Raw genomic sequence first — 26,847 nt, forward strand, 5'->3', positions numbered from 1 at the left:
TTTCGAATGTATTGCTGCGCATGTTCAGCATTTTCCCGCCAAAAAAATCAGATCGATTTTTACGCTGTGTTTCTTCGTATTTTTATGATTTACAAGTTGAATTTTACTTAAAAACCGTGCTACTAGTCATGATTTGTCAGAGAAAAGAGTAGCACCACAAAGTGGGGCTGATTTGATGATCTCTAGGCCGTAATAACCCGACTTGTATCGATTTGGCAGAATCCAATATGGCGGATGGAGATTGCTGACATTTCGTCAATTTCAAATCGCGCCGGGTTACTCAGGAAATGGAAAACGAGCAAGAAAAAGTGCTAAGGTTTATTAGCATCGATAAATCGAAGGAGAAAAATCTTTTGCGGGCATCGGAAGCTTGCAAGAAATACGAACTTGATAGTGAGTGGATTTCTGCGAACGAGTTGAAAAATCTGAATTTGGACCCACAAAGATCCGTGTTTGTGTTGGAGCGTTTTGAAGGGGAGACCTTCGATTTCTTGAAAGAAAACAGTTGCAGAATCGTTGGACCACAATGCGTTTTATCATGTTTGCAAACAAAGACTTCGTTACCAAATGTCCAGTACCCTGTATACTCTGTGGCTATGCGAGGTCTGGCCATAACTTGTACAAGTGTTCCCAGACAGGAGAGAGATAGACTCTCCGAACTGATCCAGTTGATGGGAGGTACTGTTCTGAAGGACTTAACGAGTTCAGTGACTCATTTGGTGGCTGGTGAAGTAGGCTCAAAGAAATACAGAGTCGCATGTAGTCTTAATCAACCAATTTTATTACCTGAGTGGGTGTACACTTGCTGGGACCTGTGTCATGACAGGCATATATGTGCAACGGATGAAGAGTTCATGGAATACAAATGCCCAATATTTAAAGGTATTACGCTTTGTGTGACAGGCATTGAGGCTGAGAAAAGAAAAGAAATAAAACGGCTTGTTACGCTTCATGGTGGAACATACTCAGGGGAGTTGAATATGAACACTTGTACTCATCTTCTTGTTGATACACCTAAAGGAGAGAAGTATGAATATGCAAAGAGGTGGAATCTCCACTGTGTTTCCACACAGTGGTTTTTTGATTCAATTCAGTCTGGTTTCTGTGTTGATGAGTCAGACTTTTACATGTTACCTGACAATGAAAACAACAGTTCTCAGGCTGGAAGGCGAGTATCGAGCAACCTTGTCAAAAGTGGTGGTGGTGCTTCTTCTAAAAGCAGTTCCGAAAAGAAGATTGCAAACAAAGCTGCACAAGCAGCTTTGAAGAGTGCACAGAAACACGGCAATAAAGATCTCATGAGTAGTTCTGGGAGTAAAAAATCACTTTCGAATCAATCAAAAAGGTTTGATAATGTGTCCAGGCTGGGAGAAACTCACCTCGGTGACGCTGAAGGTTCAGACTTTGATGTGCGAATCCAGCCGGGAAATATGTTCCTGGATGGCTGCAAGATTTATTTGAGTGGTTTCAGTGGAGATAAACTGGAGAAACTAAGAAAGATCATAAACTGTGGGGGAGGGACCAGGTTTAACCAGATAAACGAGATTGTATCTCATGTCATTGTAGGAGACAAAGTTGAAGCAGACCTTGAATTGTTAAGGAACTGTGAATTTCAAGTGTTTGTTGTCGGTGTTCTGTGGATTTTGAATTCTGCAAGAGAAGGTAGAAAGCTACCCGAAGAAGGTGAGCATCAGTCTACTTGCTTACCCCTGTGTTGTTAACTTACAGTAGTTAAACGTTCTTGAACTGTTTCAATCTTTTTTTGCAGATTATCTCTGTTCTGATCTGGTTCCGCAGCAGGACCTTTCTCCATCCTGTAAGGAAAATGAGGATCCTGCCATAAAGCCTTCAAAACCACCAACAAATGCACCAGCTCCGTTTCAGAAATTACCAGATAATAAGAAAGAAACCAAGAACACCAATCACTTGGAAGACTTCTTTGAAGATGATGATGATGTGTTCCAGCAGTATATGCCACAAGATGCATGTATGGATGATGACAACAAAAAACCTGTCCCGTATTTTCAGCTGACAGATGACAGGGAACAGGTCCAAGGTAAAGTTGTATCATATTGTTTTAATTAATCATTCAATCACCCAACCAAAAGTTTAATGTGCTGGCAACTAGACACCAATCTGTCATTTCTCTTGCAAATTTATGTAAATTTCAAGCAGATTTATGCGAGTTTATGGAAAATTGAGTTAAACTTCTGTGCTATAGGGAGTCTAAACTGAAATCATCTTAATACCAGCCTTATTATAATTTTGAGGAAGATGGGTTGAGTTAGGTACGTGTAGTATCTATAAATCCACTTTGGGTTAAGAATGGCAGTGTTGTTTTTTTTTTTACAATTTCCATTTTTTCCAAAAAAAAATACATACAAAGCTTATAGTCAAATGCTCTAAAAACAACTTTTATATCACCATTACCATATACTTGAATGGAGATAGCAAGTTTTGTAATTTCAAACAGTCTTAGGGCCCTGGCCAAAAACCAAAATTTGTTCACCACAGCCAATAGACAAAACCACTATCTTAGTTGCAGATGGTGCCCATGTTAGTCGACTACCAGCTAGAAAAGATAGACCTAAATATTACATTATTCTGTTGTGCACATAGTTGGTAAATGGATTGGAGAGAATTGAATTGTAACTCACTGTCATATTCACCCTAAATAATTGGTGTCCTCACAAACAATTAATAATGATATAATATACTTTTTAGTCAGTGGGTCTTTCTCTTGCTAAAAGGATGATTTCTTGTCCATGAACGACCTTGCCTGAACACATCACAAGTTCATTCCAAGTTGAACGACTACCGGTTGCAAGGTTGCTATTTGCGTGTATGTTGAAATGATGATCATGTGATAAGAATTATGTCACCATTATATTATGTTTCAAACACCTGTTTTACCACTCTATATATTGTGCAGTGGAAAATTCTGTCTTATGGTGCAACCACGCATGATCTTTTATTTGCTTCCATTCACATAGACCCTCCTGGGCCCAGTGCTGACCCTGATGCGACTCTTGATGAAGACAACGAACCTGAACAAGATAGCGGCTTACTTTCAGGCAGATACTTCACAGTGGCTGGTTTTGCTGATGAGCACCTGGACCACCTTTGGCAAATGATAGAAAGTAATGGAGGAAAGCGTGTTGGTGAGAGGCAAATGGCAGACTATGCTATCTTTCCCATGAATTCAGTTCCTGAAGACAATTTGCAAGCAAAGCAGCTAGTAAGTTATACAATTTTAAGTATTTCGTTCAACAGTGCTACATACCAGTCACTCCAGTCAATGTACTTAATACATTGGTGCAGTTGTAGTAACTGTGTCAGCATTCTCATGGTTAGTTTTCCTCTCCTGTTGCAGGTGACATTTTGTTGGTTGGAACAGAGCATAGAATGTGGACATCTCTTGGAGCTGGATGACAGCTTTCTCTTCAAGCCATTTATTATCCCCAAGGGACAACAGCCATTGAAGGGATGTGTGTTGTCAATCAGCCAGTACACAGGAATGGAGAGGGATCACATGTACCAGTTGGCTGAACTTCTTGGTTGGTCAAGCCACCATCTTTTCCTTTATTGATTTTCCACCCTCACCACTTGTAACTACAAATGCAACAGCACATGAAACAAAATAATGTTTGGTTTATCAACAGAGTTGACAACTAAAGGTAAATTGACCACCGCAAAGAAATTTGTGTGTAAAGAGATTCAAGTGCTTGAATCTCTTTATGGTGGCCAAATTATCTTTGGTTATCAACGCTGTTGATAAACCAAACATGTGTTTCTACTCCCCACCAACGCAGCACCACAGTTTCTTTAGAAACTAACCTCCTAGTACAGTGCAGCTCAGAAATAAGCGAACATCGCATACGCGTACCATACGCAAGTAATACGCGTATGCGTATCGCGTCATACGCGTATGCATATCGCGTCATACGCGTATGCGTATAGTGTCATACGCGTATGTCCTGCCTTTATTATTCATTACCATACCTTTGCTTTATCTGGTATTGTCTTGCACAACAAAAGAAACGATAAAGTAAAACGACAACCCTCAGCACGAAATTTGAATAATATGAATGACGACAGGACTATAATAGAACTTGTTTAGAACCGCGCTTCGACAAAATCGGCGAATGACATAAATATGACTGAAACAAGGTGTCCGATTTGGAAGCTTGCTTGCTTCGCAAACCCAACGATAAAAAACCTTATTACCGACATGCTCTTTTTTGTTAATCTAATTCTTCAAGAAAAGGAAGATAGTTTATCGAATTAATATTACTTGCTGGAGGAGCGTTAACAACAAACTTCCCGTTCGCTTTGTCGTTACTGAACAAGAACGGCGGCTGTCGTATTTATAAACTTGGCTCGCTTTTCAAGCGATGATTTGACAACCAGCCGATTAATTTTTCTTTTACTGAAACGGTGGTCGGCGCGGTAGGATAAATTTGCATATATATTATCAAAACAATAATCTTTCTTTGCTATGCGAATATTGCTCTTTCCAAAATACCTCCAACATAAACAAAGCGCCTTTAATATATATATTTTTTAATTCCTGGTTAATTCCCAGGTCTTTGGGAACGAAAATGACTGATAACTATAATTGTCGATTCCGAACGATGATTTCAACATTCTTGTCTGGCTTCGAACACGTGAAAGGAAAAAAAATGTAGACTAAGACAACAAGTTAAGAATTCGCTGATTCAAACAATGAAATTCTCTCCATTCATAGACAAGATTTTCCTTCAAAGTTTCTGTGATGCGTCGATAACATTTATTTGATTTTTCTGGAAAGAAAAGTTTTGGTTTTTCAGCACGCGCCGGCCTGAGTCCATTGTGAAATGTTATTGTCTTTGAAGCATCACGGCGAGAACTGAAAAAAACGATATCTCCGGTTCTTTTTGGCAGAATTCGCTGATTCAAACGATGAAATGCTCTCTCTTCAAAGCCAGGATTTTTTTTCAAAGTTTCTATGATGCGCCGATCACATTTTGTGAACATTATGCGCCAAACATTATGCGTTATTTTTCGGCAAGTGAACGTTTATAAAATTATGCCGCCGCAAGCGTAAGCTGAATTGCAGCTCAAGAAACCGAGTGCTTTAGAAAAGACAATAAAAATATCAAGTGGTTCCCTCTTAACACGAGGCTTATCATTTTGGCAACATTTTTTATTTAATGAGGAGATTTGGGCAATACTTTATACTCATGCACTCGATATGATGCTCGACAGCGGTCAACAACAAACAGTCGATATAAACACAAGACGATCGATGGACATGCAGCTTGACCACCAGTTTTTAGCTTTTTTGAAATGCCCATTGAAATCAACAATGACCTTTTCACAATAGAAGAAACAATAGGCTAGCTCATACATACTAATGATCGCGTATGCGTATAAGCTTATTTCTGAGCTGCACTGTACATGAAACAGTTATCTTTTCATCTGTGGACAATAAAATGTGTTTTTGTGTTACCAGGTGCCACATGCCAAGAATACTTTGTTCGCAAAGCAAGTCGTAATTATCAGGCCAGCACACATCTTCTTTGCCAAAGTCCTGATGGAAACAAGTACAAGGCAGCCGTGAAGTGGAACATTCCTGTGGTTAGTCAAGAATGGCTGTTTGCATGTGCTGCCAGAGGCACTTTGGTTCACATTGATGATTATCCAGTTGGCGAAGACATTGCAAATATTGAGGATAAAAATGTGACATCTCCGTCAAAAAATCTTAGTAAAGCTAAGACAAGCATGAATGAAGAAGATGTGAAATCTGTGCAGGAGGAAGTTGCTATGGAAATAAGTGATGCGTCATCTGCAGTACAGCCTGCACCTTCACACAAAGTAGAGTGTGCAAGTGATGCTAATCTCAACAAACCCATTGGAGATAATGGAAGTGTGCAAAAGCGACCAGTGAAGAGGCCATCCCTGTATAATCGTCCTTTCAGACCATCGTTTGATTTGGCTGATGTAATGGAGGAGTTGGCATCTCCTGCCTGTCCAAGTTTCAGAAGCAGGAAGAGTCGCGGAAGCAGGAACAGTTTTCCTTTGGATGACTTTTTTGCAGAAAATATTAAGCATACTCTTCAGAAATTTGGGACCGTTGCACCACCCAGAAAAGATGGTGAAAATGGGCATGATGATGGTCACAGAACAACTGATGATGAACAACAAGAAGTAGAGGTACAGTGTATAATTATTTCAGGGACATGGTAATGTCAAGTTTCACTTGGTGGTTCATCAAGATAAAAAGCAGTACAGTGTATTTAAGTTAAAATTGGACTTCATGCATAAGTTTACTTTCCAGCAATTGCAGTTCCATTGTAACAGCCTTGATAATGGGAATAACAATTTTTTCATCGCTTAAATCATAATCAACTGGAACTAGAATGTAAGGATAGGTTTGGATGTCACCACTCTGTGTTATACATTCCTGGTGAGCAGGTAACTTTATATAGTGGATAAATCATTATCATTCTAGCAGATAAGATGTGATGCAACTAAAGATATTTAGCAGATAGATATATCCACTGGATAAAGTTATCTGCTCTTTAAACAACCAGGTCAGTTCGTTAGTTGTACAATTGCATCTCTATTTTTTGCAGGGAATGGCAGGGTCTCCTAAACAGGGAATCCTCACTGGTATTATTTTGTCAGTGAGTAAAAAGTTGTCTCAGCAGCAGACAGAGCTGTTCACACTGGCTTCATCTCTTGGTGCTGATTATCGCTGGCTTTATGATGAATCCTGTACGCATCTTATTCACCAGGTGAGAAATTGAGAAATTAGTTGCTGATCCAAGCTGCAACCATTACGTTCACCATCACTGGGTAATACTAATTATTATTAGGGACCTTCTGATTTGACTACGAGTACGAGATTGAGTATGAGTGTGACTTTTCAAATTGAGTTTGCATGTTTTAGATAATCACTTGTCATACCAATCTTGTTTCTAGGGTTTCCTTATCCGCTGGTAAACAACAAGAGGGAGTGAGAGCTCTGGGGATGTAATTGGTTTGAAATTTGAAAGTCACACTCATACTCAGACATAAAGGTCCCTTATGACACAACTGACAATGTTAAGGCCAGGGCAGAACCTGGGCAGAGGTGGGGCATTGGTCTTTTTTAAAGAATTTTTGTCAAATTCCATCCCTGGGGCAAAAAAAAAAGTCAAACAAAGTCAAATCTCATTTGTGGTGAATTTCATTTGCTCTCAATTAAAACAGGGGATCCACTTTGACCATAAATTCTATCGTTAAGCTTCCCAGAGAGAGGATAGGCAAATGGATCAAATTTATACATCTGCTTGGGTTTTCAACCCTGACTTTTTGATAGGTACATTATTATATCTCATTATTTTATTATTTTGTCAATTTTTTTTTATGTTCAGTTGATTAGTTTGTAGGTTTGTGGCTATTGACGACAACATAAAGAATCTATCTTTTAAGGGCACAATCACCAAGGCATTTATTTCTCTTGTTAAAAAAGCAATTTTGCAGTTACTAGGCCCTTAACAGAAGGATTTTTTTATCTTGTCCTTTTACAAGCTGTAGGACAGTATAGCAACTGGCTGTAGGCTGTAGGTAATCTGGCATACAGATTGTAGGTAATCTCACTTCAAAGTACACCCTTTTTCTAGATCAGCATAATCACACCTTGAAGAAACAAGCACTGGCATCTTGTTCTGCAGCAAAGCCAACAATTTACCAAAAGTATTGCTTCAGCTGTAGGCCTAACGCTTCATGTTCTGTCACAGTTAAATTATATTGCAATACAAGCCAATTTCATCCCTTGATAAACTTGCAAAATGTGTTGTTTCTTGGTCTAACTCCAGTTACATTGTACCCTAGATTCCTCCAATACTGAACTGCAATGTACACTGTACTTACAAAATTGTAGCTTCAAGTTGTAATTCATCTTAGACTAAAGTGTATATGGATTTAGGTAGAAGTGTCAACAGTTTATTGGCAAACTGTCAGTGAGTTGTTGGTAGCAGGGATGTAGCTAAGAAAAACCTCAGTAGGCTCATTAATAAACCCAGCTGGCTCATTTAGACTGTGCCCCTTTAAAATTAGCCTCAAATAGAGGATGTATTTGCAGTGTTCCAGATAACTTTCAAAATCAGAGAGTCAATGAAGAATTTTGAGGGCTCAATAGCTCTGGTTCTCTCTAAATTTTCTTAAGTTTGCCATTCATTTTGTTGGGCCAGGAAGCCAGGCTTCTTGGGTTTTTGACCTGAGCCCCCTCTCTTATCTGGAACACTGGTATTTGTGTTCTGTTGAGATTTCAGCTATTTATAAAGACTCTTTCAGACAGTGGAATTCACTGGTAGGTGGCCATTAGCAATGTCCCTTTGGTAGGGGGTTAGGAAGTTGTCCAGTAACATATAGTGATTGCTATACTGATATTTTCAGGGCTCGGCCAATGACAAAACAAAGGAGTACACCCAAGCAAAGGATCGTGGCATTCACGTTGTGTCTCCCCACTGGCTGTATGCTTGTCAAGAGAAGAATGAGAAAGTTGATGAGAGCATGTACCCACACACTTTCAATCCCAAACTTAGTCTTCCTGTGGTTACAACAGGCAGAAGGCTGACAAGGTCCTCCAAAGCGGTGAGTACTGCAATGTTATTTAAAGTGGTGTGTGTTTAAATTTCACTCACTTTACTACCAGTAAAGCCTAGTCTGGAATTATGTGAAACTTATCTGTGATAAAAGGGCACCGTGTACTTTACAAGCTGAAAACAAAAATTTTAATTTTTGTTTAACCGTTGAAACGGTTAAATTATTTAACCGTGCAGGCACCTCCGGAAAAAGAAATGTCTCCTCAAAAGAAAGGGAAATCCACCATATCAAAAAAGAGTGAAACAGACAATGCAGAACAGCCAAGTAAAACTAGCAGTGTTTCAGCAGAGCAGAGTAATGCACTGCGCGAGGGTGAACAGGACATGGCAGAAGATCCCACTGAAGACGTGCCAACACATGAGGCTCAAATGGGAGCTGCTACGCTGGAGTCCTTAGAAGCCAGAGAGGACTTCAAGAGACAGCTAGAAGCAATTATGGATGCTACTAAGGTACTTACATTACCTCTAACAAGATACATTTGAGATTAATATTAGAACGTTGGTGGCTAGTACCTCTTTTTTGACAAGAAGGATAGGGAGGATGGGGTGGGGGGGGGGAGGGATGGCACAGTAGTGAGAGTAGACACATCCCACCAATTTGATTTGCCTGGGTTCGATTTGCGTACTCTGTGTCATGTTGTTTGAGTTTGTTGTTGGTTGTTGTCCTTACTTCAAGAGGTTTTTCTCTGGGACGGGGTACTCCAGTTTTCCCCTCTCCTCAAAAACCAACATCAGCAAATTTCAATTTGATCTGGAGATCTAACGGTTAGAAAAATTAATAATGAACTAGTTATGAAGTAGTGCGAGAGCAGATTCCATTTCCAGCTTTTGTTTTTGTGGTGTTTGAAACAAAAGCTTGAAAAAGCATCTGCTTTCGTAGGCTGCACTGTAGGTATGAAGACCAAAATATTTGTTAAGCCTTTTGAAATAATTAATTAACGAATGTACAGAAAACTGCTTCAGCCATCTTGAATTTAAAGTGACAAGCTTCTAATTTCCCCTTGGAGCATCACTACCGGATCACATACAGGAGAATAAAGGCAATCGTCATTAAAAATAAATGTCTCTTGGGTAGGAACAAAGGAGTACCTATGGTGTATATAGGAATAACAGTGAGGAGAATGTACATGTTTATCTATTATCACCTTTGTTACAAGGGAAAGGGAAGACGAAGGAGTCGCAGAAACACGTCATCTAACAATTCTAGCAGTGTATCCCACAATGCCTCAGGGAGTGTAACATCAGCTGATATGTCATTGGCTACGAGACGAACGTCATCAAGACTGCGATTACGCACTAAGGTGTGTGTGAGTATTCAGCTGTTAAAAAGAATTTGGAGTATTATCAAGAACGTTTTCACTGCTGAGTCAAAAATTGGCCCATGTATTAAATAATTTTATGGATCTTACTTGTGAGTCTGTCATGAAAAACTAAACTGTTAGTAGTAGCGCGTACTTGGCTTTTAGGTAGTGCTGTTTATGACACTGTATCTTATATAAAATGGTTCTTTTTTTGAGTCTGTGTGAATGAAGTCTTAAAGTGTGACCTTTCAAATGAAAGCTGCTATGCATGTTAGAAAAGAAGTACTTTCCTGTGGTGCTGTTTATTTTGCTGTACAAGATGGTACATAAATTGTGATTTTGTGGATGAAATCCTTAGCTGTGGCCATTCAAATCAAAGCGTTACGAAACAGTGGTAATGCTCTTCAAGGTGGTTTTAACACTATTTTGAGTCTGAATGAAATCCAGCATGTGAACATTTAACTTAAAGATGTCGACGATTGCCTTCATGTTTTCCGTTTTTTTCCAATGCTTTGGAAAATTAAATTAAGTATCCTTAATTCTTGTTGCTATCTTATGTGAAGGTTACTGAGGGTGGAGGAAACAATTCTTCGTCGCGGGCCAAATCCCGTTTGCCAGCAACAGACGACAGCGAGCACTCACAAAGTGATACGATAACATATGATGATCCTGCGGGACGGATGGAGCGGGAAAAGATCATGGCACAGCTCAAGAGGGGCGCCAGTCCTAGTCCAGACTGCAACACTGAAGAGGAGGAAGAGGACAGACGCAATAACACTACACACGCGGTGGGTAGTCGTAAGTGAGAGTATGCAACTGGACGGCGGGGAAAGAGGATGACAAAAGATCGCTGTGTCATCGACGTGACACTTGAAAAGCAACGTATTTTGAACATTTCACAAGTATGGTCGTTTACGACATGAAAATAACGAGAGGAAACCAACTGGAGTGCTTTCCATTTGCTAGAACTGGCCACCCAGACCGGCCAGTCTGTAAATGGAATGCGTCATTTTGAAGGGATCGTGTAACAAAATTTTGAAAAAAAATCACTCTGAAAATGGTACGCGCTATTTTGAAGAAATTCAAAGGACTGGGATAAAACTTATCTTTAAAATTGGTACATTCCTTTTATGAACTGATCGGTCTGTCCGGCCAGTTCTGACAGATGAAAGGCACCCCAAGTTACAATCAGCACTTCTATACATTCAACTGTTTACGCTAGTTACACATGTCAAGAACAATTTGCCGCCCGCGTACTTGAGCCGTTTTGTTTTGTAAACTCACTAGTCTAGGCTTTGGGAAGGGTTTCTCTTCTTTCACCTTGGTAGCTGTAAGGACTCGTACCTGATCCTAGAGGAAAAAAGACACATGGGTCTCTAGCATACCTATCTTCCAAACATTGATGTGCTCTCAGCTTCGAAGAGCTAGGGCTTGAAACATGAGTGGCCGAATCTCTTTACAGAGGCCAAATTACCTTATCAACTGGAAAAGATATTACACCGCGGCGCGAAGATATGAATTATGCGCTCGTTCGTAAAATATTGTTTTTAACACGAGAAAATAAAATTCATATATTCAAGCCACCGTGTAATTTTCTTTTTATTATACACACAAATCTACCGCTTACCATTTTCCACCGACTGCTTGCACAAACAACCGTGAAAAGGGGGAAATGACGTCATCAATATCCTCGCTAGTGAGGGTGTGGAAAATACGCCACTCGGGTCCCGGATGTAATTTCGTATGAGTTTTACGAGTGGTGTATTCTCCAGTAAAACACTTCCTGTGTATATAATAAAACCAAATATTCGTTTCCATTCCCTACCGACGCAGCACCACAGTTTCTATAGAAACCAACCTCCTTGTCTTCTGTACATAAGTCTTTTAGGGAAACAATTTCTTGTTGATTGGACCTGATTCCAATTCAGTTCATGCTGTCTTTGCTATGTGTCTTTCAGAATGGGCAAACAACAAACTCGAAGGATTCTCTAATAACAGGAACCACAGTTTTGCATGACAACACCACAATTGAGCGCCACGAGAGACACCTGAGCACGACCATCCGATCTGAACCTCCTTCTCCCATCTCCAGCTCCACACCAGCTGCCCCACCCCTTGGCCTTCAGATCAGGGACACTCTCAAACCACAGCCTGTGAATTTGCTGGATGGAACAGCGCTTAATCAAACGCCAACACGTGCTCTGACCACGCCCAAGTTTCAGCTGTCGGTAATGACGCCTCAAGAGAAGATTGATTACTCAGCGCTTATTGAGCAGCTCGGAGGCCAAGTGTTTGACACAGTTTACTTTAATCCCGAGTGCACGCACGTGGTAGTTGGTAAACCAAATAGGTGGGTCAATTTTAGACAAAGGATGTCCGCTCTCTGTGTTTTCCGTTGGCCATCAAAATTTTTCTAAGCCTTGTTTCCATGTGATCGCCAACGATTTTTGATCGCTGGAAACGTAATCAGTGATTACTAACGATCATGTAGAAACGCAAGATGCATCAATTTAGTGACGCGCAATTGAATACACTACAGACATTTGCACTGTCTAGTTTCTTCAGTTCGTGATCGCTGGCAATCTCTCAGCTTTTGCATCACTTGCTTTTGCATGGAAAACAAAGCGAGACGGAGTGGTGAATTTGGGGATTAATGGAGGGCGTTGCTTGGGAAATGTTTTTGCAGCCAGGGTACGAGGAAGAAGGTTCTACGTCCCTTGCAATCCTAGTTAAGTTTTCTAACCAAGAATTAAATTTGCTAAAGGAAAGTGGATGGAAGCTATAAAAACAATTTACTACAAGGTCTCAACAGTAAGGGAAGTAGGGATGGCGCAGTGGTGAGAGCACTCGCCTCCTAACAATGTGGCCCGGTTTCAATTCCCGGTCTCAGCGTCATATGTACGTCCTTGCTCCGAGAGGCTTTTCTCGGGGTACTCCGGCTTTCTGCTCTCCTCAAAACCAACAATTGCAAATTCCAATTCCATCTGGAGAGTGCCTCCATGCTGTCAAGCGCATTTGATCATCTCATCATAGAATTATGCGCTATACACGTCAAATTTATTGTAAACCTGGTTCGCTTCTTTCTTAAACCTTTCCTTTTGTCATTTGTACCTTTGGTCTACTTAGGAATGAAAAGTACCTGGCCGCAGTGGCTGCTGGGAAGTGGGTGCTCCACAAGTCATATTTGGAAGCCAGTCGGGAGGCCGGCTTCTTCGTGGATGAAGCCTTGCATGAATGGGGCAAGGAAGTCCCAGGGGAACCGTTCAATAAGCTGGCTGCTGCTGCTCAACGATGGAGACTCAGACTTATTCAAGAAAGAGCGGTGAGTGAAAATGTAAACGCTTGTTGTTAAGTTTGCTTAGTTACCACTCTGCACTAAGATATTGGGAGCCAGATTCACGGACAAAGAGAACACAACAGTTAAGTCATTTTTTCTCTGAAGTGTAACGTTTGTAGGAATTTAGCTCCTGGATACTTCGGCCACGTTATGGAAATGGTACAAGATGGAAATTAAGACATTTCTCAGACATCATCCGCGAGATAAGCTATTACTTTGCTACATGTAACTGCAGGCATGTCGTGATGTAAAAGACATTTAAATGAAATAAACTGTAGGTGTACAGGAATGATTGCAAAGAATTTTAAATAACAGGACCTCTCTATGTGGTTGCTGGTTTCCTTGGCGTTGCCGTTGTAGTAGTGTATAATCCTTAGTGTGCTCATTATCCCAACCGTGTTGCTACAGTAGTAAGATTTTATGACTTAGGGACCGTATATTTTGTTGCTTCTCTTAGACATCCTCAGTAAGTGGTCCAGGAACGTTTTCCTGTGGTGCATTCAGTGGCTGGGTGGTGCTCCTGTGCGTTGACAAGTCGCGTCAGCCAGGATTTAAACGTTTGTTAGAAGCCGGAGGAGCTAAAGTTTCGGGAAGCAGGCCACCTTTTAAAAATACCCACGAATTTACTCACGCATTTCTTGGTAAGTATTTAGATCCCGAGTACATTATTACACGAATTGGCGCGACATAATTTTTTTATGTGTTTCTCGCTGTATTTCGGAAATAGAAAAAGATATTGTCTTCGCGAAAAAGAAAAAATGGCATTTTTAACTTGAAGGAAGTTTCACATTCTCCAAGCCATCGAAAAGTAGCGTCTGAAAATATATATTTTTGAGAATGGCAAAGTTACTTGACGTTTCCGCAAAGGTTTTCTCTAAGCAGGTAATTAGCAAAAAAGACAAAAGTCTGGGGAATCAAGTAGTGATGAAATAAAGCATCCCTTGAAAACATAATAACCCCCATAAATGAGAAACTGAGTGTTGTGGCAAAGTGTTAACCCCTTGTTTTTGTCTAGATTTATCCAAAACGAAAGTGGAAGCGACAGACTTGAGCCAACTGCAGAAGGATAACGTCTGGTGCTTAAAACCGGATTACATCGCTGAGTACTTGATGCAGGATCCACCCCCTCCCCCACAGAAGTACTTACTTCCAGACCTGGCATCACTGGCTGAACCAGACAAACCAGTTTCCTCTCAGTCGAGAAAACGAAAGGGTGATGATGACATTTCGGGCTGCGATAAACGACCACGTGTTTAGTGAAAATATTTGAGTTTTTAAAAACTGTTTTGGACCGGAATAACTGCACCAAGCGTTCGTAATAAGCACGCTCACTCCCACCGTTAAACTCTGTCTATGAAACTCTTAAATCAGTCAAAAGCTTTTGAGCTTTGCTTGCTGTGGTGCTGCTTTATTATAACACGCTGTACAATATAGTCTAACTTTCAAGACTGTTGATGAAAGCCTAACGTGTGCGATGTAGCAGTTCTCGTAAGGTCTCACGTGATTGGCTTGTAACGCTTCTAGAAAACAATAGAACAAACAACAGAACAATACCCCCAACCCTAAAAACAATAGCAACTGCTACACAATTAAAACAATTGCAAGCTTACGAGAGCTGCTACACTACTGAACATGCGACCATTCAATGAAAGATGTCGAGCAGTACTTTCCTGTGATGGTGCGTAGCGTGGGTGCGCGAAAAAGACGCGCGTGCCTATGGAACGAGGTAGTCAGCAGTCGCAAGTTTGATTCTAGATCCAACAGGTGAGAAACGAGAGACTTGGAGCGAATCTACTCTTTCATATCCTTCGAAAGATTCTCTGAGGAAAACGACATGAATTTTGTGGTTTTCGCCACAAATATTTATATGATTTGGGTTTCTTCCGTATAATTGTATATAGCGTCATCTTATTGTGAAGTTTTATTAAACTAGTATTAGATGGCTCGTTGTAAACCACAATTTACAAATTTATCCTCTATCAAATGTTACACGTTCTCGAATTGTTTTACCTACTGAAAATGTTATGAGAGATCTTCCATCATCGTTTGTAAAGGTAGGCAGGAATATGCCGCAGCAATATATATAGTTGTTTAATTTTTACCTTGGTTATATAGAACGTTTTTTATCACTACTTCCTCTCCTAAACGTGTATTAAAAACTATCAGTTTCAAGAAAAACTGTGTTCATTCTTGAGTTATTTTTTCTATGATTCATAGTCGTCCTTCTACATTTAGTGTGATACGTATGGAAAATACCCCCCTCCCCGCTCCTCTCTGTTGCTCCTGTTGTGAAACACAGCACGCGATTTTGTCAGTTCCACGTTTACTCGGTCATTACTTTTTGTACAATCAAGACTTGTGGCGAAGAAGCAAAACGTGTTACCGATTTTTTTTTTCAGCGTGTTTTTTTCTTTTATTTGCTTGTTTTAGTTTTGTTGTTGTTGTTTTTTTTTGCTTCCGTAACCGGCAAATGTTTGTGGGTGTGTTCTCATTGTGTGGAACACAATAAGGGAACTGTTTGAAGGCTTCTTTCTTAGAAATCATTCAGACCTTTTAGCAAAAAAACACAACCGTTGCCAAGCGCGGTAAAACATGCAACTGCTATCAAGCGTGAAAAATTGTTGCTTGGCACTGTTTCTCCCAAGTTTTGATTGTTCACACTTTCCGGGCCTCTTTGGATCATATTTGGGGAAGTGGTCAACACTACTACACTTGAACACAATCCGCCAAAGGTGGTCTCTGCCTGCACCCTTTTCCTCAATCGCTAGGTGTGGTGTCTTATTTTACAGCCACCCCTCTATCCAGCAGTTAAAAATGACCATGAGATTCAAACCTCACTTTTCTCGTTTATTTAGCAATGCCGACTCTTGTTAGGTGAATATTCCTGTGTCAACTCAAATTTTAAAGCCAGCAAAATTTTAACAGTAATGTTCATGCGCGTGTGATAGGTGGTCTCTCGATAACCCGGCCCCTGTTGGCTCTAAAAGCTTGGCTCGGGAGGGTATATACTCCATGGGAGAATGCCATGGTTCCACCCTCTGGAGGCTAGCGACGGGCTCTTTCCCAGGTCCTTCCCGTCCGAAGCCAAGATGGCGGCCAGCATGGGCAATCTTCGTCGATTACCTCTTGTCGTAATTCTAGGCTCTACTGGCACAGGGAAGTCTAAACTTGCCATCGAAATAGGCAAAAGAGTTGTTGGAGAAATTCTCAGTGCTGATTCTATGCAAGTCTATAAAGGTTTGGACATTATCACAAACAAAGTGACTGCCGAGGAGCTCTCTGAATGCACGCATCATTTGATCGATTTTGTCTCGCCATTGAAGGAGTTCTCTGTGGTAGAATTTAGAAACATGGCCTTGCCTTTGATTGAGGACATCAAAAGGAGAGGAAAAATCCCCATAGTGGTTGGCGGTACAAATTATTACATTGAATCTGTTTTGTGGAATATACTGATTGACGAAGAAAGCGACAAAGATGGCGGTGTTACTAGTTCGTCGAGCAGTGACGAAGAATCAGTGGGCCCTGCTAGAGCTATCAAGAAGCGAAAACAGATTCAGAGTTTTAAAGGTACAACTGCTGTTCAAACTGCTGCCGAAGAGGAGCGTTGCAAGCAGGAAGTCAACGAAGCAAGCCTATGGGAGGAAATGACTGACGAGGAGAAGGCAAGGGACACACAAAGTGCAAAGACAAGCCACTGTGAGAAGCTTACAGAGTTTAATACAATCCCAGAAGTTTCAGACTCTGTTGAAATCGTAGGTGAGGCAGGTTCCAGAGGTGCGAGATCGGAAAAAATGTCTGGTGTCGGCCGTGAAGAGCCAACGAGCAAAAGCGAAGAACTGAGTCATATGAAAAGTCTGTATGAAAAGCTTAGGGAAGTTGATCCTGTCATGGCCGATCGTCTCCACCCAAGTGATTCCCGAAAAATTGCACGCAGTCTACAGGTGTATGAACAACATGGTCGACCACACAGTCAGATTTTGCAAGAGCAGCAAGAAATGGCTGGAGGTAACGCTTATGGTGGACCCCTGAGATATGAACACACATGTGTATTTTGGCTGCAGAGTCAGAGAGAAATCCTAAATGACAGATTAGATAAGAGAGTTGATGAAATGTTGGACAGAGGTTTGATTGATGAGCTCTTAGACTTTCACAAGGAGTACAACCATGCTTTAGAAAAAAAGGATCCTAAAACCCAATATACTGAAGGTATTTTTCAGTCCATTGGCTTTAAAGAATTCCATGAGTTTCTTGTCAATCATGGAGGAAATAAAAAGTTTGATGAGAGCAATGCATCCAAGGAAGACAAAGCACTCTTGTCAGCATGTGTTGAAAACATGAAGATGGTCACGCGCAGATATGCGAAAAAGCAGATGACGTGGGTGAAAAACCGTTTCTTAGCAAGGCCATGCACCTCAGCACCAGATGTTTATGGTCTAGATGCTACTGATCTTGAAAACTGGGAGAACAATGTTCTTAACAGTGCATTAGATATCTTAGATAAATTAATGAAAGGGCAGAAACCTGCTATTGAACCTCTTCCAAGGGTGGTAATCCAAGATGATCGTCATGCCAGGCATGTGTGTGAGATGTGTGAGAATCGTGTCATCCTTGGAGAGGAAAACTGGAGAAAACATTTGGTGTCTAAATCACACAAATGGCATGTTAAAAGAGAGCAGAGGAACAGAAAGCAAAACTCTGGAGTGACCAAACATTAAAATGAAGTCTATACAAGTCAGACCAGTGGGGAGGGGGGCACTGCTGTCTTTCTTTATATTTAGTGGTTGTCATCATGTTCTTTAAACACATTAAAGTGTCAAGCATTTAAAGTATGTGAGAAATGTCTAGAAATGGTGAGCATTTCCACTGCTGTTTTAATCCCAAAATTCTGTGTAAAAATGTGACTTTCAACCAATCAGCACAGTGAGCCACTACGGTTATTTTATCAAGAATATGTACATAAAGGTTAAATTCATAAAAAGAGCTTTCCTTACCCCTTAAAAAATTGTGACTTCGAAAATTAGTATGCAGCCTGTGACTTACCCTTCTCAAACTCATTAATAATTCATCAAGAGAAAACAAAGAAAATCACCACTGTGACCGTGGTTTAGATATGTGATCCTAATTACCATAAAATTTTGCCAACTTTAGCCATGAGTTTCTCCAAGAATTATTGATCATTTGAGAAGCCATATCGAACACTAGAAAGTGTGTTTCATCAGATATCCAAACACCTCAAAGTCATTTAAAAAACCCAGCTGCGCCTTGTTTTTTCAAGCTACTTGTCAGTGTTTGGATATCTGATGAAACACGCCTTCTCATGTTTGATATATTACATAAAATCCTTTATAAATGCAGCAACTCCTGAGTTATTGTATTTTTTCTTTGTTTTCTTTGTTTGCTCCCATACTGTTTGCTCCTACCCATTCTGATCTGCACCTCCCCTAACCTCTTTCCCAGGGAGAGGACCCTGGATAATGAGGTTTCATGCCCCCACCCCCCTGCTTTGGGCCAGTCTTTCCATGTTTTCACATTTATCCTATTGTAAAATATAAAACATTATACAGTAAAAACGCCCCTATGTCTTCTGCTTTTCACGATCTCCCAAATTCTATTTTTTTTTAAAATCTCAGTTTGCCTGCCAGCGCAGCAAAAGAGGAAATTGATATCCCACAAACCGGTGTCCTCAATCTTTCTCCCGATGATTCATTGAGCCCTCTCAAGGTTTGGTCAGCGGCATATTTCACTGATGAAAATTTAAAATGGCGGCGGCAGGAACCAAATTTGTTTGGTTGGAAACGCTTCGTAACGCGAGGAAGACAAGTCTTGTTCAAGATGGTAAGCACTGAATACCTCTGTCAATTGTGCAAAACATGTAGACAGTTGCTTTAATAACATCTCTGTAAATTAACCCTGTATCTCAACGTTTCTTAAGAAAGAATCCCTATAAACCGGATCGAGTGAAAACACAACGAGCTGCAAAGCATCAACATAACGCCTTTTCCTCAACATTATTTTATTGTTGAGCGAGGTTTTGTGTGCACTTTTATGTACCCATATTAAAACTGTTCTTATGCATCTTCTGTGATTAGGCTGACACAATATTTGGGATTTATTTTATATTCAGATTTCAATTTGTAGTAGTTTTTACTAGTAGTGTTATTAGGCCAGGCAGAAGTTTATGTAAGTAAAGCTGAAAATCTTCAGCATGGGTTTCCAAATCACTGGGCCTGCTGGCACACAGTGTTGTAGCGCCTGGCGTTGCTGATAGTGTAAAAAAAATTTCCTTGGCTTTGGAAAACTTATGCTGCTCAAATGAACTGTTCTTAACCAAAAATATTCAGGATTTCTTCCCCAGTGTTAGGGGTATAGAATGGTAAAATCCGAGACCCGCCGAGACGCCGAGACCTTCATTTAAAATCCGAGACCGAGACTCAACTACTTTTTCTAAATCTGAGAACGAGAGGCCGCGATGCAAAACGTGTTTTTTACTAACACTGCCGAAAAGCTGGTGCGGCAATTTACAAGCAGAATTCATCCAAGCTTACATGTTTCACAGAAGCTACAGAAGCGATTACGATGTTGAGCCGTTTTTCAAGATTATTGTTTGTTGTCAGTTCAGGACGGTTAATTCAGACTTAATTTTCGCTTGGTTTGCGAGACTCCGAGATTCAAATTTCAAAATGCGAGATTCCGAGACCCGTTTTAGTTTTTCGAGCTCGAGATTCCAAGACTCCAGTTTGAGACGCCAAGATCTCGAGACCCGCCGAAAATTCGCCGAGACCCAGTATTTTTCAAGGACCATTCTATACCCCTAGTGTTGGTTTTAGGATCTACAGGTAGGGAAGTTGGGGGGGGGGGGGGAGTCAAGGTTGACGGTAGGCAGTTCGGTGTCTGCTTGGCATAGAACTTCAAAACTCTTGGCATATCTTCAGTGTGGGGTGTACATGGAATGCACCCTGGGAGGCTGGTCACTTTAATAGATTCTGGCATATTGGAATTTCTTTTCACTGCAGAAATCCTGCAGAAAAACGCAGCTGACAGGCAGACCAGTTACAGTGCAACAAACTCAACCGGGGCCACTGAAAAAACTGACACTCAATATGAAATTAATTTAAAGAAATGTTCTCATTTTTGATTGGTTTACAAACCGCCAAAGCCAGACTTCTTTGTTGTAAACATGACCTGTGATCAGTTGAGCTCGTCGCACTGTAGGCGAGTTAACATTGCAGCCAATCAAAAAATTTAAGTTTTTTTTTCCTTAGAGTCTCTCTAGGCCATCAACTACTGGCCATTAAAGAGCCAGTGAACACTCTGTGTACGAGATTCATTGTTCAGGGTCTCAGCAGCGAGAAAGCTCGCAAACTACTGATACTTTCAAGTCGTCACACCAGTTCAGAAGAAATTGCCTTAAGTAGCTCATATTTTGTGGTTGGTCCCACAATAATTTTCTATGTACTATAAATTAATATTATTTGTGGTGTTACTAGGCCGCCGAAAAGTTCATTACACTTTCCCTGATGAAGCAGAGATGGTTGAAGAGTATGACATATCAACGGGAGAACTCTTGGGTCAGTAAAGAATAATTATTAGATACCTGCTAACAAGCTAAAGATTTCTTCTACTAGATCTACCAAGAAAGGCCCTTGGGCATTACTGCCTAAAAAGAAAACAAAACTTCTTTGTTACACAACATGTGTTCCTAAACAATTTGGATGAGAAGTTACAAGTGCAATTCTCACAATCACTTAAGGAAGGAATTGCATTCAGGTATGAGTTAACAGTAGTAGAGCATACATGTACTGAAGCTGATACATTTCCATAGCATGGCACATGATGTCCAGCTAAAAATACAAAAAAGCTACTGGGGGTAACTTATGAGAGAGTAGTATGAGACCCCTCACAGGGGAGAACAGTCGCACAGCTAGTATTAAAACTTGTCTTTTATCTATTAAAAAAGTTGATTCTTTATGATGATTAACGCAACGTCAAACACCTGTCTGTCTGTCATGAGGGCCATGTTTGACCATTGAGATTGTGACTACCCTACTTATCTTATATGTTGTTCAATATTAATTAAGTATGCAGTTTCTGGTGATCATAAATGTATTTTTGCATTGCTTAATGTTTCAGTGAGAAAGTGGAAAAGGAAGTCTGGTCTTCGAAAAGAAGGGAAATGGGAATTTGAGATAGGTGAAGACATGAGACCAGTCAACTTGGATGCAGATAATATTAGCGAGAGTAGAGGAAATGTGAGTTGCCTGAAGACTTATTCCTAATCATTCAAGGTTTAGGAACATTTTGCTGTAAGTTTTACGTACTATACAACAACAATTTCTGATTTGCCAATTTTCTTTCTCGATGTATCAAAACCATTGTTTAGGATTTTATGAAATAACATTCCATAAAACTACTGGAGTGCACACAAAAGAAAAAGTGAAAGTAACAATGGAAAAAAAGAACGATGTAAAACAGTTGTATTTCATTTGTTGCATCGAGAAGCTCTCCAATTTCCTTTGTAAGTTGTGCCTTATTAAACAACACTTTTTTTTCTATGAAGTTGAATTACAATTTATCAACATAAAGTCACACACATTCTGCTGGCTAATTAGAATGACCCTGCATACACAGATTACATGTTTTGCCAGCAGTTGTATATTCAAGTTAGTTTATATTTGTCTCATATGTCTTCCCTTAATTACTAATTGTTGTCAAATACAACCTTCAGCCAATTTTCACCAGAAAAGATAGCAGTAAAGCTTTCCAGTGGCGAATAAGAAATCTTCCATATCCGCTGAATGTGTACAGTGTAACAGTGAATGAAGAAAAGGATACTCTTACGATCAGGACAAGCAACAAAAAGTATGTGTATGAACAGGCCATTTAGTTTGTTTTGCTAGAGCTGCTCTGGTTAGTAGTCTCTACAGTAGAGCAAATTTGTGGTGAAATGCAATTCAGCAGCAATTTTGCAATTTAAAGCCCTTTTCAGATGAAATCCCTCTCTAATTGCCATACCAAGTAGAACTGAGAGAAATGGCTGTACATTCATTTGGTAGGTCATCTGAATTAACTTTTGGCAGATTTGAATTAGGTATGGCAGATCTTGAGGTAGGATAGGCTTGCTACATGATGCTATCATGCAGTATTGATGTAATAATATGTAATTTAGGTATGGCTCATGAATTGGGTCTATGTCCACTATTTGTACAGTCAAGCTTTATTTAATAATAATTTATGATGACCAGTTTGCCTTGTAAAAGGATTCACGTTTGGAGTCAGTATGGCTAGTGGTTAGTGTCCCTGAGACATGTAATCCTAATGTCCTGGTTTCAAGTCCTCCTCTCTTCTTGACCACTAGAATTAGTTTCACAGGCATTAATCCCATGCTCAACTCCTAGGCAATGCCATGTGGTCTGAAATGAGCCTCCATGAAAAACTTATGTGCCAGTCCCAGCACAAGTTGGTCACCCTCTTTTACTTACATTGGTTAAGAAGCATACAGGACTCATGTGCAGTCATCATATCACTCTCTATAGCCCGAGAGGGGTCCCATAGATGCACTTTTAGAAACCCAACCATGCCTCTCCAATCCTGTAATCTATCAGCCATTCTTGCCACTCAGCCATAGTGACTAAAACTAATTTATATCCCATCCAGTGCATTAAGAATTTTTTTTAATACAGTTGGCAGCTATTGATTTTGAATAATTATGTTAAGTCATGCATCACAAGCTATCATTATTGATTTTCCAAATCTTGCAGTGAATTGCATCTCAGTTTGACTAGGAGTTGTAAAATTAATTATTAGCTTCTCATATTCAAGCAAAGACATACATGTACATCTAGTCTGACTTTGTTTTTGTTTTCAGATACTTCAAAAGATTTGGTATTCCTGATATGGAAAGAGCAAAGCTGAAATTAGAGCAGAGTGCAATTTCTCTAGCTCATGCTAACAATACTCTCATCATATCAGTAAGTTGAATTTTGACTGAAAACAGGCTATTTTCAGGATGGTGTTTAATTTTCAGCGGGCCTGAGCCCCTCCCTTGATCCACTACTAGCTACAAACTCTGAGCAGTGAGATTAAAATATTTTCAACTTTTTAATTTATTTTGTATTTGTGTAGAAGAGGGATGTCAATCTCCGCTAAGGAAACAAATATATAGACTATGAGTAATGCCTTATTTTCTTAGGCCGGGATAGTAAAGAAGGTGAAACACACAACTGTGTGCAAAAATATGCCTGCCTTGAGGGGATGCTACGTAAGTCATCTACATCTTCTTGTGGGAGGCAGTTAGCACTCCAGCATGCATGTATTTCACTTGCTTTACTATTCCTAAGACCAATAAGGGACTAGTCATTGCCTAGAGCAAAACATTGTTGATTTTAAACTTAAGGTGTTACATATCGTTTTAGTTTGTTAGCTTAATTGGCAAATTGGCAAAAAGTGTTTTGACAATAATTTAGTGGTTTAAGGAGTTCAGGAGTTCAAAACTTGTAGTCTTTTACTGCAAGCTAATTAACAACAAAAAATTAATTACAAATCATTTCTGGATTGAGTGTGTTGTTGAAAATGGTAAATTCTTCCATTTTACTTGACAGAAGGACTTGGGGTGTCATAGACCCTCCTGTACCTCCCCACTTTAAAACTTGGTAAATTCTTCACTGCTTTTCAGCAACCCTTCTCAAAATTAAACTCTGCAATGTGTTCTTGCAAAGTTGTTAATGATTGTGAATGTGTTCTTGTCTGCAGTACCAAAAGCCTGCGCTCATTCTCGAACAGGAAAAGCTCGTTAGACAGGAGCTTACAAAGATGAAATCAAGTCGGGATGGAGATGTGGAATGCAAGCCCAGCTGACAAAAGAACTGACAATTTGTTTGTAGTTTTCGTTTGTACATGTAATCAACCCATGTAATCACATCATTTTCAGTGCAATTTGGAATAAATAAGCACGAGTAAATGTTTTCAAAGGCTAACAAAAATGCACGAGGCATGTTACATGTATTTGTTCCAAATTGCACAACAAAAATCATGTGATTACTTATTTATAATATTCATGAAAATATTGCGATATAGCGTATCATAATACCGCAGAGGGAAAAAGTATTTGCAAACCTTCCAATTATGTTGAAAAATCTCGGAAACATTCTACTGATCTTCAGAAATCTTCGGAATTTCTCTTCGGCGATCTTCGCAATACCTCGGATGACCATTGGCATATCTTGGAGTTTCTTCTCACTAACTTTGGAAATTGTTGTAATTTGCACTGAATTTCCTTTTTTCCGCACTCAGAATTACCTGAAAACTGCATTTCTCTTAGCCAATCAGAATTGAGAAATTTTTCACGTATATTATTAATTGCTGTAATATTATTTAACAAGCAACTTGTGTATTGATGTTTAAAATGTTTCCAGTTCCCCCAAGGGGAGGGAGGAGGGTTGCTCTTTGGAGTTTTTATTGGGGCACTGCCCAGATCTTGGCACCCTTATCCTATTTCTTGCAAAACTGTGTGATACTTGTGCTCTGTGTTAGTCTTGACACCTAAAATACTTTCACCTGCCCCCTCTTTTAAAGCCAAAACCATCAAAACCCATACAAAATTTCCGGAAGTAGGCAATCACAGGCCAAAGTAGCCTCGAGCAAGCTCTCTTGGGGATGGGGGGCGGCCCCCACCCCCAAGAGAGCTTGCTCGCAGGCTAAGGCAAAAGTGGATATCTTCGCTTTGGTAACCAAAAGGCTTATACACTACATCGTACTTGTGTAAAAGTGACCAATCGCCCGCCACCTTAAAGATAGCGTACTGGAAATAAGGCACTTAGTTCTGTTTTTACCTAAACATCTGATAATGTAAATATAAAAAAAAAAACAGTTAAATAAAGTACTAGTGTAAAACCCTCTCTACATCGTAAGTCATTGGTTCACGTCACTTATTAATCACAGAAAGTTCTCAGCTCAGAGATGCTTGGTACAGGTGCACTAACACAGATGATCCACCTTGGGGGTGGGGCAATGCAGCGTACGCAAAAAAAAAGATGTTGGCTGTACATTTTACCACAATACCTTGCGAACCTAACACAGCCAACAGGCACATTGAAAGGCGTTTGTTTTTATGAGCGTTTTTAGGGTTTTCGTGGGTCGTGGATTGTTAGCAAGGTGGCGCTCATGAAACGGAGGGTGCTTCGTCTAATCTTTGTATCCTAGCTGTTTGTTGAGGAACTGGATGTGATCCAAATGAGGTTCTTTCATTTAAAAAGGCTAAATTCTGTATCAATTAATTAAATTGGACATTGAGATGATCATCGTAGTAAAACCTGTAGTTTTCAGCTGGTAGTCTGTGTCCGAAGTCTTTGTTCTTATAAACTCTTCAGAAACGATTCTTGGCAATAATTATTTTTGAGGAGAAAGCAATAACATTCAAAGCGTTTCGATTTAAGATTAATATTGCTCTTTAATAAATTCAGTTCAAGCAAAAAGCAGAAGACATACGTGAATCTCGTTTTGGAAGGAGATTTCTTCCGTTACGTACTGAGCCAGGGTAGGGTGGGGCTTGCGATGTCGCGTCCTTTCTCCTTCATTCGCCGCGCACGCTTGCCTGACAGCCGCACGAGATGACGTATTCCAATGAGTCAAAGAATATGTGGTTTGTTCAGGTGTTCAGGTAAAATACTTGTAGAGGTATTTATGTGCGTTGTATAGTGCTCTCACCGCAGATGTTGATCATTTGTTTCCTGGCCATTCAACGAAGTATTCTTAATCTTCATTCACATAGTTTCAAGCCTGAGACAAGCGATTCCGAGAAAGGGCATTTACTCTTCACACGAAAAACGAGTGCTCAACGCGAGGGTTGCGTGCGAGTTAAATGCTACTTCCCACGTGTGCACCTCATTTCACCCTCAAACTGCATGTCCTCCGGGACAGTGTCCGTTGTCTTTTTACATAGGTGAGACCTTGTTGTGCTTTCGTCTAAACAATCTACGAGTCTTACCCTTGTTCATCCCGTCATCATCCAAACCTTGCACAGTGCGAATCATATCACCATGAGCACCCGTCACGGCAGATTCATCACACCCCTTGTAGAAGCGATCTATGCACAGTTCCCCAAAACTGTCATTAGATATAAGACAACTGCTATACGAAGCAGCAGAAGACGACGTTCTACTCGCGGGGCTTCCGCGGGTGGAGCTACTTCCATTACTGTCTTTTCCCACACTGATGGCCACGCCCAAAAGTTCTTCCTCTTCAGGAGTGTTATGGCGCCGGATAGTATTTGTTTTTCTTTTGAGAGAATTAATTTTCTTGTCGAGTTGTTCCCTCAAAACACTGATCTGTTCTTCTCCGTTGGCTTTCTTTTTCACACTAGTCTTAAGCGTTTTCGTCTTCATACGCTTCTCAGCAAGTTCTTCGTTAGGTTTGATCATCGTCATATACACCCGGGGGGGTTACTTCCTTATAAGAGGCTAATGGGGATGTGCCGCTGGATGGGGTCGCATTTTCACGACTGGATTGACTAGAATGGGGTCGCATTTTCAATAGAGTTACTAGAATGGGGTCGCACATTTTCGGATTTTTGGGGTGAGAA

General features: G+C 40.3%; 3 protein-coding genes across 4 annotated transcripts; all 3 read left to right on the top strand.

The window, feature by feature from the left end:
* Nucleotides 1–52: 52 nt before the first annotated feature.
* Nucleotides 53–15,449, top strand: LOC146476702 (DNA topoisomerase 2-binding protein 1-A-like). The gene is made up of 14 exons (XM_085114180.1): nucleotides 53–1,683; nucleotides 1,769–2,056; nucleotides 2,994–3,238; nucleotides 3,374–3,557; nucleotides 5,495–6,195; nucleotides 6,618–6,779; nucleotides 8,425–8,622; nucleotides 8,811–9,083; nucleotides 9,791–9,934; nucleotides 10,498–10,722; nucleotides 11,893–12,284; nucleotides 13,061–13,256; nucleotides 13,729–13,912; nucleotides 14,287–15,449. The coding sequence occupies exons 1-14, from the start codon at nucleotides 288–290 to the stop codon at nucleotides 14,526–14,528; spliced, it is 4,830 nt and encodes a 1,609-aa protein (XP_084970306.1). The 5' UTR covers nucleotides 53–287; the 3' UTR covers nucleotides 14,529–15,449.
* Nucleotides 15,450–16,355: 906 nt separating this feature from the next.
* LOC146476703 (tRNA dimethylallyltransferase-like) lies at nucleotides 16,356–18,997 on the top strand. Its single transcript, XM_085114172.1, has 2 exons — nucleotides 16,356–18,121; nucleotides 18,902–18,997. Exon 1 carries the CDS (start codon nucleotides 16,361–16,363, stop codon nucleotides 17,984–17,986), a length of 1,626 nt encoding a protein of 541 aa, XP_084970298.1. The 5' UTR covers nucleotides 16,356–16,360; the 3' UTR covers nucleotides 17,987–18,121; nucleotides 18,902–18,997.
* On the top strand, nucleotides 18,954–25,597 carry LOC146476704 (protein DPCD-like). Of its 2 annotated transcripts, XR_014865535.1 has the most exons (7): nucleotides 18,954–19,106; nucleotides 20,759–20,839; nucleotides 21,402–21,520; nucleotides 21,997–22,130; nucleotides 23,137–23,239; nucleotides 24,021–24,897; nucleotides 24,970–25,597. XR_014865535.1 is itself a non-coding variant. In XM_085114174.1 (6 exons), the coding sequence occupies exons 1-6, from the start codon at nucleotides 19,031–19,033 to the stop codon at nucleotides 24,123–24,125; spliced, it is 618 nt and encodes a 205-aa protein (XP_084970300.1). In that variant the 5' UTR covers nucleotides 18,954–19,030; the 3' UTR covers nucleotides 24,126–25,597. The 2 variants fall into 2 exon arrangements, 1 of the variants encoding a protein (XP_084970300.1); XM_085114174.1 differs by having other exon boundaries at nucleotides 24,021–25,597.
* Nucleotides 25,598–26,847: the final 1,250 nt, after the last annotated feature.

The sequence above is a fragment of the Pavona decussata genome, unplaced genomic scaffold, assembly GCF_977016875.1.
Source record: "Pavona decussata unplaced genomic scaffold, jaPavDecu1.1 SCAFFOLD_73, whole genome shotgun sequence".
NCBI lineage: Eukaryota > Metazoa > Cnidaria > Anthozoa > Scleractinia > Agariciidae > Pavona > Pavona decussata.